Source organism: Pseudophryne corroboree, chromosome 1 (genome assembly GCF_028390025.1).
Source record: "Pseudophryne corroboree isolate aPseCor3 chromosome 1, aPseCor3.hap2, whole genome shotgun sequence".
In the NCBI taxonomy this organism is placed as follows: domain Eukaryota; kingdom Metazoa; phylum Chordata; class Amphibia; order Anura; family Myobatrachidae; genus Pseudophryne; species Pseudophryne corroboree.
The window spans coordinates 908,707,592-908,721,331 of NC_086444.1; the positions used below are offsets into that span (position 1 = coordinate 908,707,592).

The 13,740-nt window shown below is 43.5% G+C and overlaps 1 protein-coding gene across 1 annotated transcript in view; it reads left to right on the plus strand.

Moving 5' to 3' along the window:
- The first annotated feature begins 306 nt into the window (after positions 1 to 306).
- FGF2 (fibroblast growth factor 2) overlaps positions 307 to 13,740 on the plus strand; it is a 119,163-nt gene continuing 105,729 nt past the window's right edge. Inside the window, exon 1 of the mRNA XM_063920298.1 lies at positions 307 to 1,148. Coding sequence (XP_063776368.1) covers positions 971 to 1,148 — 178 coding nt within the window. The 5' untranslated portion in view covers positions 307 to 970. The remainder of the gene's footprint in view (positions 1,149 to 13,740) is intronic.

The window sequence follows — 13,740 nt, forward strand, 5'->3', positions numbered from 1 at the left end:
TGATCATATTAATAATATATAGAGCATTTGTAAATATTGCACGATCTTATAAATGTAAAAATGTTTTGCTGATGGAATTGTGCTTAGTGGACAATCACGCAGTACAAGTAACTCTGGGCCTGAATAGCTTGAAGCAGGGCATATTGTTCTGCTCCCTGTGCTCAGTACTGAGTTCCTTTGCAGAGTGTTATAGCTGAATAATGAAAGATCTGGCATCAGACTCCTGCAGCGCAAACCCCCATCACTCCTCTTCTCCCCCTCCTCCTCCTCCCTGATTGCCCTGCACAGTAATTCGGTGCTGGGGGAGGGAGCGGAATACTGAGAAGTGACTGGCAGAGCCTGTCTAAGAAAATACCCAGGAACACTATACTACTTCTTATAGCCCATTCCTGGCAAAGTGCTTTCATTTAGCTTCCTACACTTCAGGGGCTGGAAAAATATTATGCGCTGGTTCAGAGACTGCTGCTCACAACAGAGACTGTTGCTGTTATTTGCCCTGAATTTACCAGGAGGAGGAAGAAACAGAGGAGGAGGAGGAGAAGGGCTTCCTTCACCTATATAAATAAATAAGGCCATTCTGGCATGATGATAGACTGGAGCTGGAGCAGGATGAGGAGCAGCCACCAGCACAGTGTCCCCAGCCCTGGCTGCCACCTCTATTGTTGTCATATGTAATATCATCAGTGTGGAGCATGGATAGCAGTCTAGCAGGAGTCACAGCATCCTATGCTCATACGCACACCATGCGCCTACGGCAGAGAGGCTGCTGAGCAGATACATGTGTGTGTCCCATCATTGCATAGACAACTGTTACAGGGAAAAGTTGGCCCTACTTCCAGCTGCGAGTAATTGAATGAACAGTGAGGAGGCCCTGACTGGGGAGAGACGGTGACTGAAGTACTGGGAGCCACTGCTACCTGCTGGACCCTTACAGTGCCTGCCTGCCACTGGTGTGCCAGGGAGAAGGGGCATGGCAGCAGGGAGCATCACCACTCTGCCAATAGGGCCAGATGACGGGGGCAGCAGCCCCTTCCCTCCGGGGAACTTTAAAGACCCTAAGAGACTGTACTGTAAGAATGGGGGCTTCTTCCTCAGGATCAATTCAGATGGGAGAGTGGACGGATCCCGGGAGAAGGGTGATTCGCACAGTAAGTTCTGGTACTAGAGTGTGTGCTGCTGGCTGGGTACTGATAGATGATTGTTGCTGCTTCTAGACATGATGGGGAATACTGTGTATTATAGGATACTTTGCCCCGTTACATAGCACACTGTGATTCCCTGCTACAGAAACTGACTGATCACATTCAGGTAGCAAATTATGAAACAAATACTGTAATGCGTAATGTTGTCCTGTGAGTAATGGGTTAATGTGCCAGCTCTGGGTCTCTCAAGATTGGTAAACACCTTCACCACATCGCACTGTGAAATGGCCTTTCAGGTCACCGGCCTCCTAGTGTGGCCAGCTGCCAGAATGCAGTCGCACATGAAAATTATAGGAGGCTAGATAGATAAAGATAGATAGATAGATAGATAGATAGATAGATAGATAGATAGATAGATAGATAGATAGATAGATAGATAGTGATACTGAAATTATAATTTATTGACCACAAACAGAGGTACAGAACATTATCTGATACATTAATGAGCATTGATAGATAGATAATTATTATTATTATCCTTTATGTATATGGCCGCAGCGCCCAATTACAGAGTACATAAACAAATAATCAAAACAGGAAAACAGCAACTTACAGTTGAAGACAATATAGGACAATTACAGGGTAACTAAACATAGCTACATCAGCAGATAACACTGATAGGAGTATCAGGTGGCAGAAGACTGCAGGAATTGGTGCTGTTGAAGATTATTAAAGTAAGAAAAACGGATAAGCACACTCTGTGTAACCTGAAGGCAAACCCCCCCCCCCCCCTCCAACTGTCCCTGCACAATAGTAAATGAATATAAATCAATCATAACATGCACAACCACCATGTACTGTATATATGGGGATATTGTCAGGTACCCGTCACTGTACAGTCATGTGTCACTGTATACTGCTGCAGGTTCACTACGGCTGGCCGGCGGTCGGGCTCCCGGCGACCAGCATACCGGCGCCGGGAGGCCGACCGCCGGCTTACCGACAGTGTGGCGAGCGCAAATTAGCCTATTTCTGGGCTCGCTGCGCTCGCCACGCTACGGGCACGGTATTTTATTCTCCCTCTATGGGGGTCGTGGACCCCCACGAGGGAAAATAAGTGTCGGTATGCCGGCTGTCGGGCTCCCGGCGCCGGTATACTGAGCGCCGGGAGCCCGACCGCCGGCATACAGAAGACCACCCATTATTATACCACATACACAGACACCAGGACTTGTTATTATTCCCAATGTATGACTGATATCCTCTCCTGTCTATACTGGGGTAACACATCCCCACCCTCCAGTACTCTGACTTACTGACATCCACCTCCCAGTAATGTCGCCCTGAGGAGAATCCCCTGCTGCTTATTACCTGATGACACAAAAATCTCTCTGGTGTTACTGGGCGATTCTGGTTTATATGTGACCTGGATGCAGTTTTCCTGTCACCTGATATCTGTATATTATTACCAGCTGTGGTTACATCCAGTAATATGTCTGTAGCCTCCTGCACATAGATCCCTGTATTTATACCTGTTATTATATCAGATAATAAATAGATAGATAGACAGACAGACAGACAGATGGATAGATACTGAAATCATAATTTATCAACCACAGAGGTACAGAACATTATTTGATACATCAATGAGCATATCTAGATAGATAGATAGATAGATAGATAGATAGATAGATAGATAGATAGATAGATAGATACTGAAATCATAATTTATCAACCACAGAGGTACAGAACATTATTTGATAAATTAATGAGCATATCTAGATAGATAGATAGATAGATAGATAGATAGATAGATAGATAGAGGTGCATGCCTCCATTCTGCTTTTTAAACGTTATCTACACAAACAACTGTCAAGGTTGTGGGCCCTTGGGCCCTAATCGTAATATACATGTTGGAAAATGTTCTGTCTAATGTTTATTGACAACCTTCACCTACTGTACACAGCATTGCTCATTGTACTTCTGTCATGTGATAAATAAGGCATGAGAGTAATGGGGAATCAGGGCTGTCTGTATTTCCTTTGTCACACACTTTAGGTTGGTCTGTATACCTAGAGAGAGAGATCGGAGCTGGGCCTTTTTGGAGCGTGGTCCCATTGGTTATCACCATCTGTCGATGGCATCGCTGCTTTGCGCCTGTGGAGACATTATTCTACAGCCTCTATCCTCCTCTGCAAAGTTATATGAAATGACATTGCCACCCAGCCCACGTTCAGTGTTAGAAAATGCAGTGATGTGATAGCAACAGCTACAGTATCACTTTCCTGTCAAGGTCTTCGCCAGGTCAGCCTCTTATCGGAGATGCTGTTCCACCAAGGGATCTCTTATCTGTAAATTGAGAGACACATCCCTTCTTTAGCAGAACTCACAGGTACATGTTTGGAGACTGTAAATTCCATATAAAAAATTTTCATTACTATAAAGGATGGTACACACTAGGTGACGGGGATGGACGACTATATTGTCGAATGATATGGCGTTAAATGATAATGTTCAGTGATGTCACCACCGGCATTCCCGAACATGCAGCTCAGCCCGACATTGCCTATAAAATATTGGATCTATATACCTATGGGATTAATCTGAATGTGTATTAATGAGACAATTATGTGCTTTTCTTGAAAACGACAATTTGCATATACAGTACACAGGTGCAGTTCTGCATACAAATGCTATTTGATGGACTCTGATGTGGTTTTTCACTGATACATGATAATTATGGGGAGAATTCAATTTGTCACGAGGTTTAGCCCACAGGGATGTAGGGTGCCAGAGCAAGTTACAGTGATTTTTCCTAAAAATAACGATTTTAGGACAAAAAATTAGACTTGCTCTGGAGGTGCGAAATAAAGACACTACATGTTCCTTTAACTGAATATCAATACCCCACTGCTGCAGGGATTTTCAAATCTCCCATGCTCAATTGAATTCCCCTGTATGTGATTCTAGCTGATACTATTTGCATTTGACTGCAAACCAAACTGTTACAGTATTCACTCCTATTGGAGAAATTGATACGGTTTGTAGATTATTGAAAGATTGCTGTTGAGTGATTACATAGTAACTACTTGAGGTTGACAGTTATTAATCTGTAACCTATTCACTTCTGTTTGTGTAAAACTAATACATATTGCAAAATTAGGAATAATTAACAGAAGATCTCTGTCTTAAAATTCACATATGAACATAACAGGAGTTCCCTAAGGAGAGATTAAACATTCTCTTTCTATATGGTATATATGTTTTTTTCCTTATGTTATAACCTTAAAGTGAAACAGATTATTGCGATATAAGTGTGTATTGATTAATCAGTTAATACATGTATAATTAATGTTCACTGGAGCCTAATACTAGATAGGAATTAAAATTAACTACTCTAAAAATTAACCAAGTAAAGGGCCTAATTCAGATCTGATCGCAGCAGCAAATTTGCTAGCAAATGGGCAAAACCATGGGGGTAATTCAGACCTGATTGCTCGCTAGCGTTTTTTGCAGCGCTGCGATCAGGTCAGAACTGTGCATGCGTATGCACCACAATGCACAGGTGCGGTGCACAGGTACAAAGCGGTTTGTTGCTCTGTGATGGGTTTGTGCGAAGAATCCATTTGTACGGGCGATCGCAAGGTGATTGACAGGAAGAAGGCGTTTGTGGATGTCAACCGACCGTTTTCTGGGAGTGGTTGGAAAAACGCAGGTGTTCCCAAGCATTTGCAGGGCGGGTGTCTGACGTCAGTTCCGGTCCCGGACAGGCTGAAGTGATCGCAGCGCCTGAGTAAGTATCCTGGGCTACTCAGAGACTGCACAAAATCTTTTTGTACCACTCGGCTGCACATGCGATCGCACACTTCCACACTTCCCGGTGGGCTGCTACTATGCGAACGCAGGAATGCTAGCGAGCGATCAGGTCTGAATTAAGCCCCATGTGCACTGCAGGGAGGGGGAGGGGCAGATATAACGTGTGCAAAGAGAGTTAGATTTGGGTGGGTTATATTGTTTCTGTGCAGGGTAAATATTGGCTGCTTTATTTTTACACTGCAATTTAGATATCAGTTTGAACACACCCCACCCAAATCTAACTCTCTCTGCACATGTTATATCTGCCTTCCCCCCTGCAGTGCACATAGTTTTGCCCATTTGCTAACAAATTTGCTACTGCGTTCAAATCTAAATTAGGCCTAAGGTCCACACAGCAATGAGGAATGCTTGGATACACAATAAATATTCACCAAGACCAATAGGAAAGATTTCTGTCATATATACATTTGGGTTTTTATATTTAATTAATATTATGTCCATCCGTCCCCTTGCCTTATTTTAAAAAACTGTAAATTATACTATTGGAATTTACAAACACTGTAAGGGTGGTATTCTGTTAGCAGCGGTAATTTATGGCTGCTAATAGGATCGCCAGGAGCGATCCCATTAGCCCTGAAGCTGGCATTGTTTTCTCCAGATGCCAGCATTTATTGGAGATTATGCTGAGGCACTCAAAGCAATTGGATACCACGATAATGACTATCGATCATACATCACGATATCCGGCCATTTAGATCATTCAAAGCAGCATCTGGGCTAATAGGATCCCGCCCTAAAAGTGTCCCCAAAAAATAGTCTTACTTTCTCTCCAGCCATACTACATTGCTTTTCTGACTCTGGGGAGCACCAACAACTCACTAATAGTCAAACCCATTAAAAGGTTATAAATACTTTAAGAAGTTGGTTAAAAGTATAGAAACTCATCCCATACTCTCCTGTCAATCACTCTGTATTGATTTGGGGGTCTCCCCTTCTGCTTTCTACTAAGCCTCCGATTACTCAGACTGGATGTGAGAACTCCTCTTCCAAGGACAGGAAATCTGTATCCAAACACACAGAGCCTGGCCTCAGCACTCCTGCATAATGGGGACCACACCCCTCCGTTTTGTAGAATGATCCCCTTTCCTCACCCCGATCGACCCCCTAAACACAGCAGCATGTCAATCATGCTGCAGCTAAGGGTGGACTGCGAGTGATTACACATGTGCAGTTGCCCCACCATTGGGTTAGTACGTAGATCAGCAGGTTTACGTACTAACCCAAATCAGACCCTTAAGTAGTAATTGCAAACCAATAAACATGCCGAACAGGACAGCAGACATATTTTCTCCATTAGCCGCACAATGGGCAGGATGCATCAAGCATCACATTTTGCATGTGATGCATTCAGCCAGGGTAGCCACCAGGGAGGGACTGCGGGGACTGGAGTCCCGGGCCCTTGCCGAGAGGGGGGCCCACCCCTGGCTCCTACCACCAATTCCTGGAGAGCGGCACAGGCAGCGCAAGAACAGCAGGCTGATGCGCAGGGAGGACTTAAAACAAGCTCTGTTAATCGTTCCAGCAGGTCCATAATGCTCCACCTAATGTAATGTCATGATGTGTGACATCACATCGGGGTGGAGCGGAGTGGCAGAATCTTTTTTATTTTTTTGTGTGGGGGCACCCTGTCTATTTTGTCAGTAACGGGCCACACAATTTCTGATGGCAGCCCTTCATCCCGCCACTTTTTATGGGATACGGCCGTTAGGTCAACACAACTTAGGTCGATAGTCATTAGGTCAATTACTGAATGTCGACATGGGCATTAGGTCGACATGTACTAGATCGACAAGTCAAAAGGTCGACATGAGTTTTTCACTTTTTTTATTATTTGGACTTTTTCATACTTTATGATCCACGTGGACTACAATTGGGAACGGTGACCTTGCCCGAAGTATGGCGAGTGAAGCGAGCCATGCGAGGGGACACGGTGCTCTAATTGGGGTGCTCTAATTGGGGTTCCCCGTCACTTTACGGAGAAAACAACACCAAAAAAAGTCCAAAAACTCATGTTGACATTTTCACCTGTTGACGTAGTACATGTCAACCTATTGCCCATGTCGACCTAGTGCCCAAGTCGACCTTCAGTGGTCGACCTACTGACTGTCGACCTAAGTTGTGTCGACCCAACAACCCATACCCCACAATAAGAGCCAGGAGGCTTCTTTTCGCCTTCCTCCAACAGAGGTATCCAATCGGATCATTCCAGTACCCCCGCGGCCTGTGCGTCATTTAAAGGACAGCTGTTACTAGTACAGCAGTCCTTTGTGATTTTATTCAAGCATACGCTGTTATTAAACGCTGTTATGCTTGCAAAGAGGGGTAATAACATATAAAGATAGCGTTACCCCTCCGCATCCGTATGAGTAAAGTAATGATATAAAAAGAAGGTGCTCATCTACTGTATACCTCAAAATCTCTTTCTAAACTACCATAACGCACACAAATATTGTTTATTACAAAAATATTCACTCTCTAAACTTTATCAGTCATTAGTCCAAACTGAAAATAACATAGTAATTAATGAAGGGAATGATTTAAAACAATAAAGAGTAGAAATCTAATATTTTGGGGAATTCCGAAATATTTGAATTTAATTTGCCAATGAAGTAAGTCATTATTATGAGCATTCATTTATAGTGCATTATAAAATCCAGTAGCACTTCATAGAGCAGTAATACAAGCATTGGAGATGTGCTGTAATAAGCCTTGGAGAGTGATGCTCTGCTGTAAATAACTGAAGAGGCCTGGATTTGTGGAGCTAGGTAGGAGGGCTGTAGAAATGACTGGCCAACCTTTAAGTTCCCAGCGGTTTTATACATAAAGTGAAGAGAAATAAAGCACCAGCCAATCAGCACTTAACTGCCATGTTACAGGCTGTGTTTGAAAATGACAGGAGCTGTTTGGTTGGTACTTTATCTCTCTCCAAGGCTTAGAACATCTGCCCCTGTAAGGGGAGAAGTAGGGGTAGTAGTAGAGTAGATGTGGAGAGACACAAAGTGTTTAAGGCAGTGGGCATGTGGTAATGAGGCTCATGTGGTGGTCCGGTGGGCTTGAGTGAATAAGTGAGTTTTAGGGGGGCGTCTTAGGAATGCAGGCTGATAAAGACAGAGAGAGTGTTCCAAAGATTAGGGGAAGCATGGGTGAAGTCTTGGAGAGGTGTTAACAGTCAGGAGGAGAGCCAGAAGTCACCAGCTGACCAGAGTGTATGAGAGGTCAGGTGAGTCACAGTTATTAGAATCCATTTCTGTGTAAGCAAGTTTTATACTCCAGAGGATTGTTCTGGTAATGGCCCAAGGAACTGAACTCTTAAGGCATGTATGAACCGATTAGCACATGACTTTAAAACAACTGATACTCTTGGAAATGATTAAAATAGGAGTTGCAACAGTAAAAATATAACACTTAAGATAATCCAATTATTACACAGGCAACATCTAGAAAGTGAAGTACAATTACAAAGATTGTTGTAACCAGATATTACACCAGACTGGATTTGTCGGGTGTGGAATGCGTGACCAGCATACTGACGCCGGGATGCCTTTAGCAGAATCTCGGCGGGGAGTTGTGAGTGAAGCAAGCCCCTTGTGGGCTTGCGGCGCTTGCCACGCTGCAGGCTCGGTGGCGATCTGTGGATATCGTGGACACCCACGACTGGGCATAGTCCCTTTTGGTCGGCATGCCGACCGTCTGGATTGCGAGGGGGCGGAATGTAGGGGGAGGTTATGTGACCGTTGGTCTCCTGGCCGCCAGTCACATAACTACATCCCGGATTTATCTTAGGCCGCTCAGCAGATTGGGATGTTATACAGATAAAAGCAGCATATACAAGTTTGTGTAGTGAACCTTAATTTATATTTAGGGGCTATCCAATTAGCCCCGAAAATGTTGCGCCATCAACAAAATGGGGGGTTTTGAGTTTTTTTTAAACAAATTGCCGAATATTTTTTCGCCATTCTTCCTATTGTTATGCATTAAAAAAAACTGTTGGTGCAAAAATATATAGGGTCTATGAAAAGCCACAGACCTGTGTATTTTCACAGCCGTGATCATAGTAAAAAGACCACTTATCGCGGATTTGGCCTCCCTGAGGCAGGTGAAACCAAATCCCAGATAGGCGCCAGCATTGGGGGATAATCGCTGGCTATCGGGGCTAATTAAAAAGCCCCCGTCAAATTCATTATCCATGGTAAATGACTGCAGATAATTGGATATCCTCCTAAGAGCTGGATACAATTTGTGCAAAAAAACTGCATCTGAATACAATTCATATTTGACCTAGCATGCAGAGCTGCAGGCATCTCAGATACGTCGACGCCTGCTTACTAAGTACAATTAGTATATTTTAGTAAAATACGTTGTCAGCTCAATCATGGTGAAGATGATTGTCAGTCATGATGCCGTAGTTGTAGTCTGGATGTTGCATTTGTAATAAATAAATCATTAAAATTAAAAATACACAACACTCCAAGCATGGAATTTGAACACTAAACTGCTATACTATATTCAGATAATTAACTTGTGAACTGTCCGTAATTGTGTCAAATATGTGCACACTTTGATAATGCTAACTGCCCTATATAATAACGATCCTTATTACCAGCGGTATATGTTGTTTAGTATCACTGAGATACTAACAAATATGTCATTGGTATTTAACATTACTTACTACTCTGGCAAGCTCCAGCTACTGTACGTTCCCCTCCTTGGCAACATCCTCCATGTTGTTGCTGGCATCCTATTGCTGCCAGCGACAGGCTGTTGTATCATGTGCATGTACGATGGCCAGTCGGCACGGGATGCGGTTATGTGACTCGACTGCCGGTCACGGTACCGACACCGGAATCCTGAACCCTCAATATCCTGCCGGTCAGCATGCCGACCAACAGGGAATATTCCCACTCGTAGGTGTCCACGAGTGGAAATAGAACCTGTAGTGAGCACAGCTGTGTGGCAAGCGTACCGAGCCTACAAGGGGCTTCGTTGCGCTTGCCCTCCCCACTGCAAATGTAACAGCTGGCATCCCGGCGGCGGTATGGGAGACCGCCGGTCACACAAACCCAACCCAATCGGCACATAAGCATGACACTTTCACCTTACAGGGACTCAGCCATTCCTGGAAGGCTTCTCTGAACCCGTAAGGACTACTGCCAGGTCCCATTGCTGGCAATGGAAATTATAACGCATGGCGTAAGCGGTACAGTGGCAAACAGTGGTAAGCTAAACATATCGCTGTTTATTAAATACTGTGAGGACACATTTCTACAGCTATCTTATTGTTAAATTGGGTCATAACTTTCTACTTAATCACCCTGTATTAAACACACAATGCACATCACTTCATGCGGGGAATTAAACCCAAGACCACATGTACGACAGTAAAATACTTAATATATATAATGCCATCATAGAGCAGGTCAAGTAATTCTAACTACTGTATATGTAAGTTGCATTAGTTGAGTACTGAATCTGTCCTTGCTGTCAACTTCTAGTCTGCAGCTGCACAGTACATAGATCTCTGCCTGACTGCAGTAGTCTAAACTAAGAATTACAGCTAACTTTACATAAAGTTAGAGTTATTATACTAGTAGCAAATATTTAATGAGTTAATTGTTCGACTGTGGTACATGAGATCTAGGGTTTAAATTCCCTGCATGTTGTATTGTGTGTTTTAATACAGTCGGCGTACACCTCACTCATGGGATGATTGGCTGTAGATCACCCCCATCTTGGGTGTCAAATTTTTATTGTTGAGCACTCGCTGGCATTCTTTACGTTTTATAGTTTATATATTCAGGGGACTGACAACCCCTATGCCAGTTGCTATTGACAGCGCATCTTAATTTTTTTTATTTTTTATACTGTCATTACAGAAAAGCCTGAATTATATAATTTATGGTACAAAGGCAACTGACTTTATTGAGGACACCTAAGTACAGTATATTACTAAAATAAAGCACTCTTAGGCACTTGCACCGCTCTTACTGTTCTAGATTTACATACAGTATGTTGGGCATTTGTACCCTCATTTACACCTTTTTCCTACTGTGGCTAGAAAACGTTATAAATTATGTTATTTCTTTAAATGTTCCCTTCTGAACTTCTGAATAATTACTTCTTTGACAATGAATCCATTGATGAAAATGTTAATGGTAAATCTGAAATATGTTAGGTGACTAAAATTGTGTAATTATGGAAGATTACTGGTCATTCCACTGAAATCAGACCAAAAAATTTCCTTAAACAGGTTTGTGCTGTTAAAAGCTCATTTTGTGGAATCAGGAACAAAATGTTCCAAAATAAAATGAGGATCAAAATGAGATGAAAGGTTTAGAGATTGGTCCTTCTATACCTGTTGCTATGGTTAAGTAGTCTGACAGGAAGCTATTATATAAAATTAGTTCTAGACATGTTTTTTCAAAAGAGTCTTTCTTCCACACTTCCGCATGGATGTTAATAATGAAAGACTTTGAATTAAAATGCATCAGCAAGCTATCATTATGGTTTATTTGTTCAGGCTCACCTTATAGGAGAACACGTGTGTATCCTCTAACATTAACAGATGTGTAGTCATTGATGAGAAGATCCCAGTAAACGTGTTTTAGTGAAGGGCCCTACACACTTAAAGATTTTACTGAACTATATGAACGTTCCCTTTCATTGATGAACTAGTTCATATCGTTCAGTGTGTAGGCACCAACGATGGACGATGCACGGCCCCGAGCTCATTCATCGTTGGTGCCGGGTCCCTTATGCATGCAGGCCAATATGGACAATCTCGTCCCTATTAGCATGCACTGCTATGGAGCCGGGTGACGTGGGGAGTGAAGAAACTTCACTCCCCCGTCACCACCACCAGCCGCTGGATCGCCCGTCGGCTGTATCTGCCGTTGGGCAGCTCGGCGGCAGATCACCGAGTGTGTAGGGCCTATTAGTGTGAAGATACAGAACAGGATCAAATTAAGCATGACCTGTCACCTAAAAGGAAGTTAAGATTATTTGAAAGGGATCTGTTAACAATTAGGTAATGAATGCTACTTTCTCTGCCACTGCCTCACTGCTTGCTCAGTATAGTACTTAGGGTACCCCTTATAAGTATGCATAACACTGTCTCATTGTGCATGTAAACACTATTTCAATGTTGTCTTTTTGACCTTTGTATGATTGCCCTAAATATTTAAAGAAAGATGTAAGAGTCATGATTATTGCACTCTATATTACATTGTTTGAAGTAGAGTTTAGATTGATAGTTCACCTAATACTCAACATGCATTTTTCATGTTTCATTTCTGCTCCCAGCTATATGACAGCAACTATTTCTGTGAATATTACACTCCACATGTGACTGTGGTGGGGTGAGGGAGGTGAGGCAGAGCCTTTCTTGTCATGCTAACGTTTGTGCCAGAGTTTAGACTGTATAAAGTATATGAAAAATACAAAGAATATGTTAGAAATATCTTCTTTGTATTATTCTAATCATTTTTATAGCCAAAACTCTGGAGTAAAAAGTCTATGGCAGGTGCCTATCTTTTCTGAACATCTCTGATCAAAACTCCCCAAATTTCCAGGAATTTATACTGCTGCACCTGTGTATAATGCCCAGACGCACCCTTTGGCTTATATATTGCATGCAAATCTGGCTCTGATACTAGCCAGCGCCTCCTGAGCCATGTATTGATTGCTATATGTCGTAAAATAAGTAACGCTATTAGAAAGTCATTTTAAATATTGATGGTACTATAAGCTTCTGAGCTGTAAATTTAGGGTGGGTACACATTAGGCTGATATCGACACAATTTTCTGTAGGGGAACGACAAATCGTGCATATTGTCTAATGCGTACGCATGATTAAGCTTTCCAGCGGGTCGCATGTGTCATCTTCCGGTTGTGCTGTGCGCCCAACTTTAAGATATCACATGCAACCCGGTGCAGTGTAGTGAAGGATGGAACGAGATGTCATTCATTACATCAGCTAGTGTGTACTGCCAATCTCCGCTGGTTTCGGTGTTACTCTATGTGTACCCAGCCTTAGATTTTATGTCTATACAAAAGAGAACACTTGGAACCCCACTCCATCTTGGTGGCAGTGATAGTACTGATGGTGGCACCTGTATATGCCTCTATGGAGAACAGTGATATCTACACAGTCAGGGCCTGCTGCATAGTTGAAAACAAGTCTGTTTTGCAGACAGCTCTTGGGTGTTTTCATACTGCAGATGCAGATGTGGCTGAGTGAGTGTAGCTGGGTGGTACCAAGGCATTCGCAATGGTCTGCGTGTAGTGAATGCATGCTGAGGAGTTGATGGACTTGCCGTAAAAGTTGTATGTACAGTATACATACATATATACCTATATTCAGATTGTCACACGCCATAGGCGGCGTTCACCGCGCTTACCCCTGCGTGCCTGCTGGTATGTGTTGCGGCCTCCGCCTTCGTTGGTCCACGGGCTCCGGCGCCTGCCCGGCGCGGCTCCCGGCGGTTCTCCGGGGCAGGGGCGCCGCCATGACACCCGGCATCACGTGGGCGGGGAGCAGGTGACGTCATCTGACTGTTCCGCCAATCCAGCGGAGGCTGGAGATTCAAAGGCAGACGCCGGGCAGCGCCTCGGCGCCTGGGTATCGTCTTTTCCCCTGAAGTGGATGCCAGTGCTTCTGTCCTCGGCGGATCTCTCTGCAGCATACCCCAGTGTCTCCGGCATTTCCAGGTGTCTGTTGTCGCAC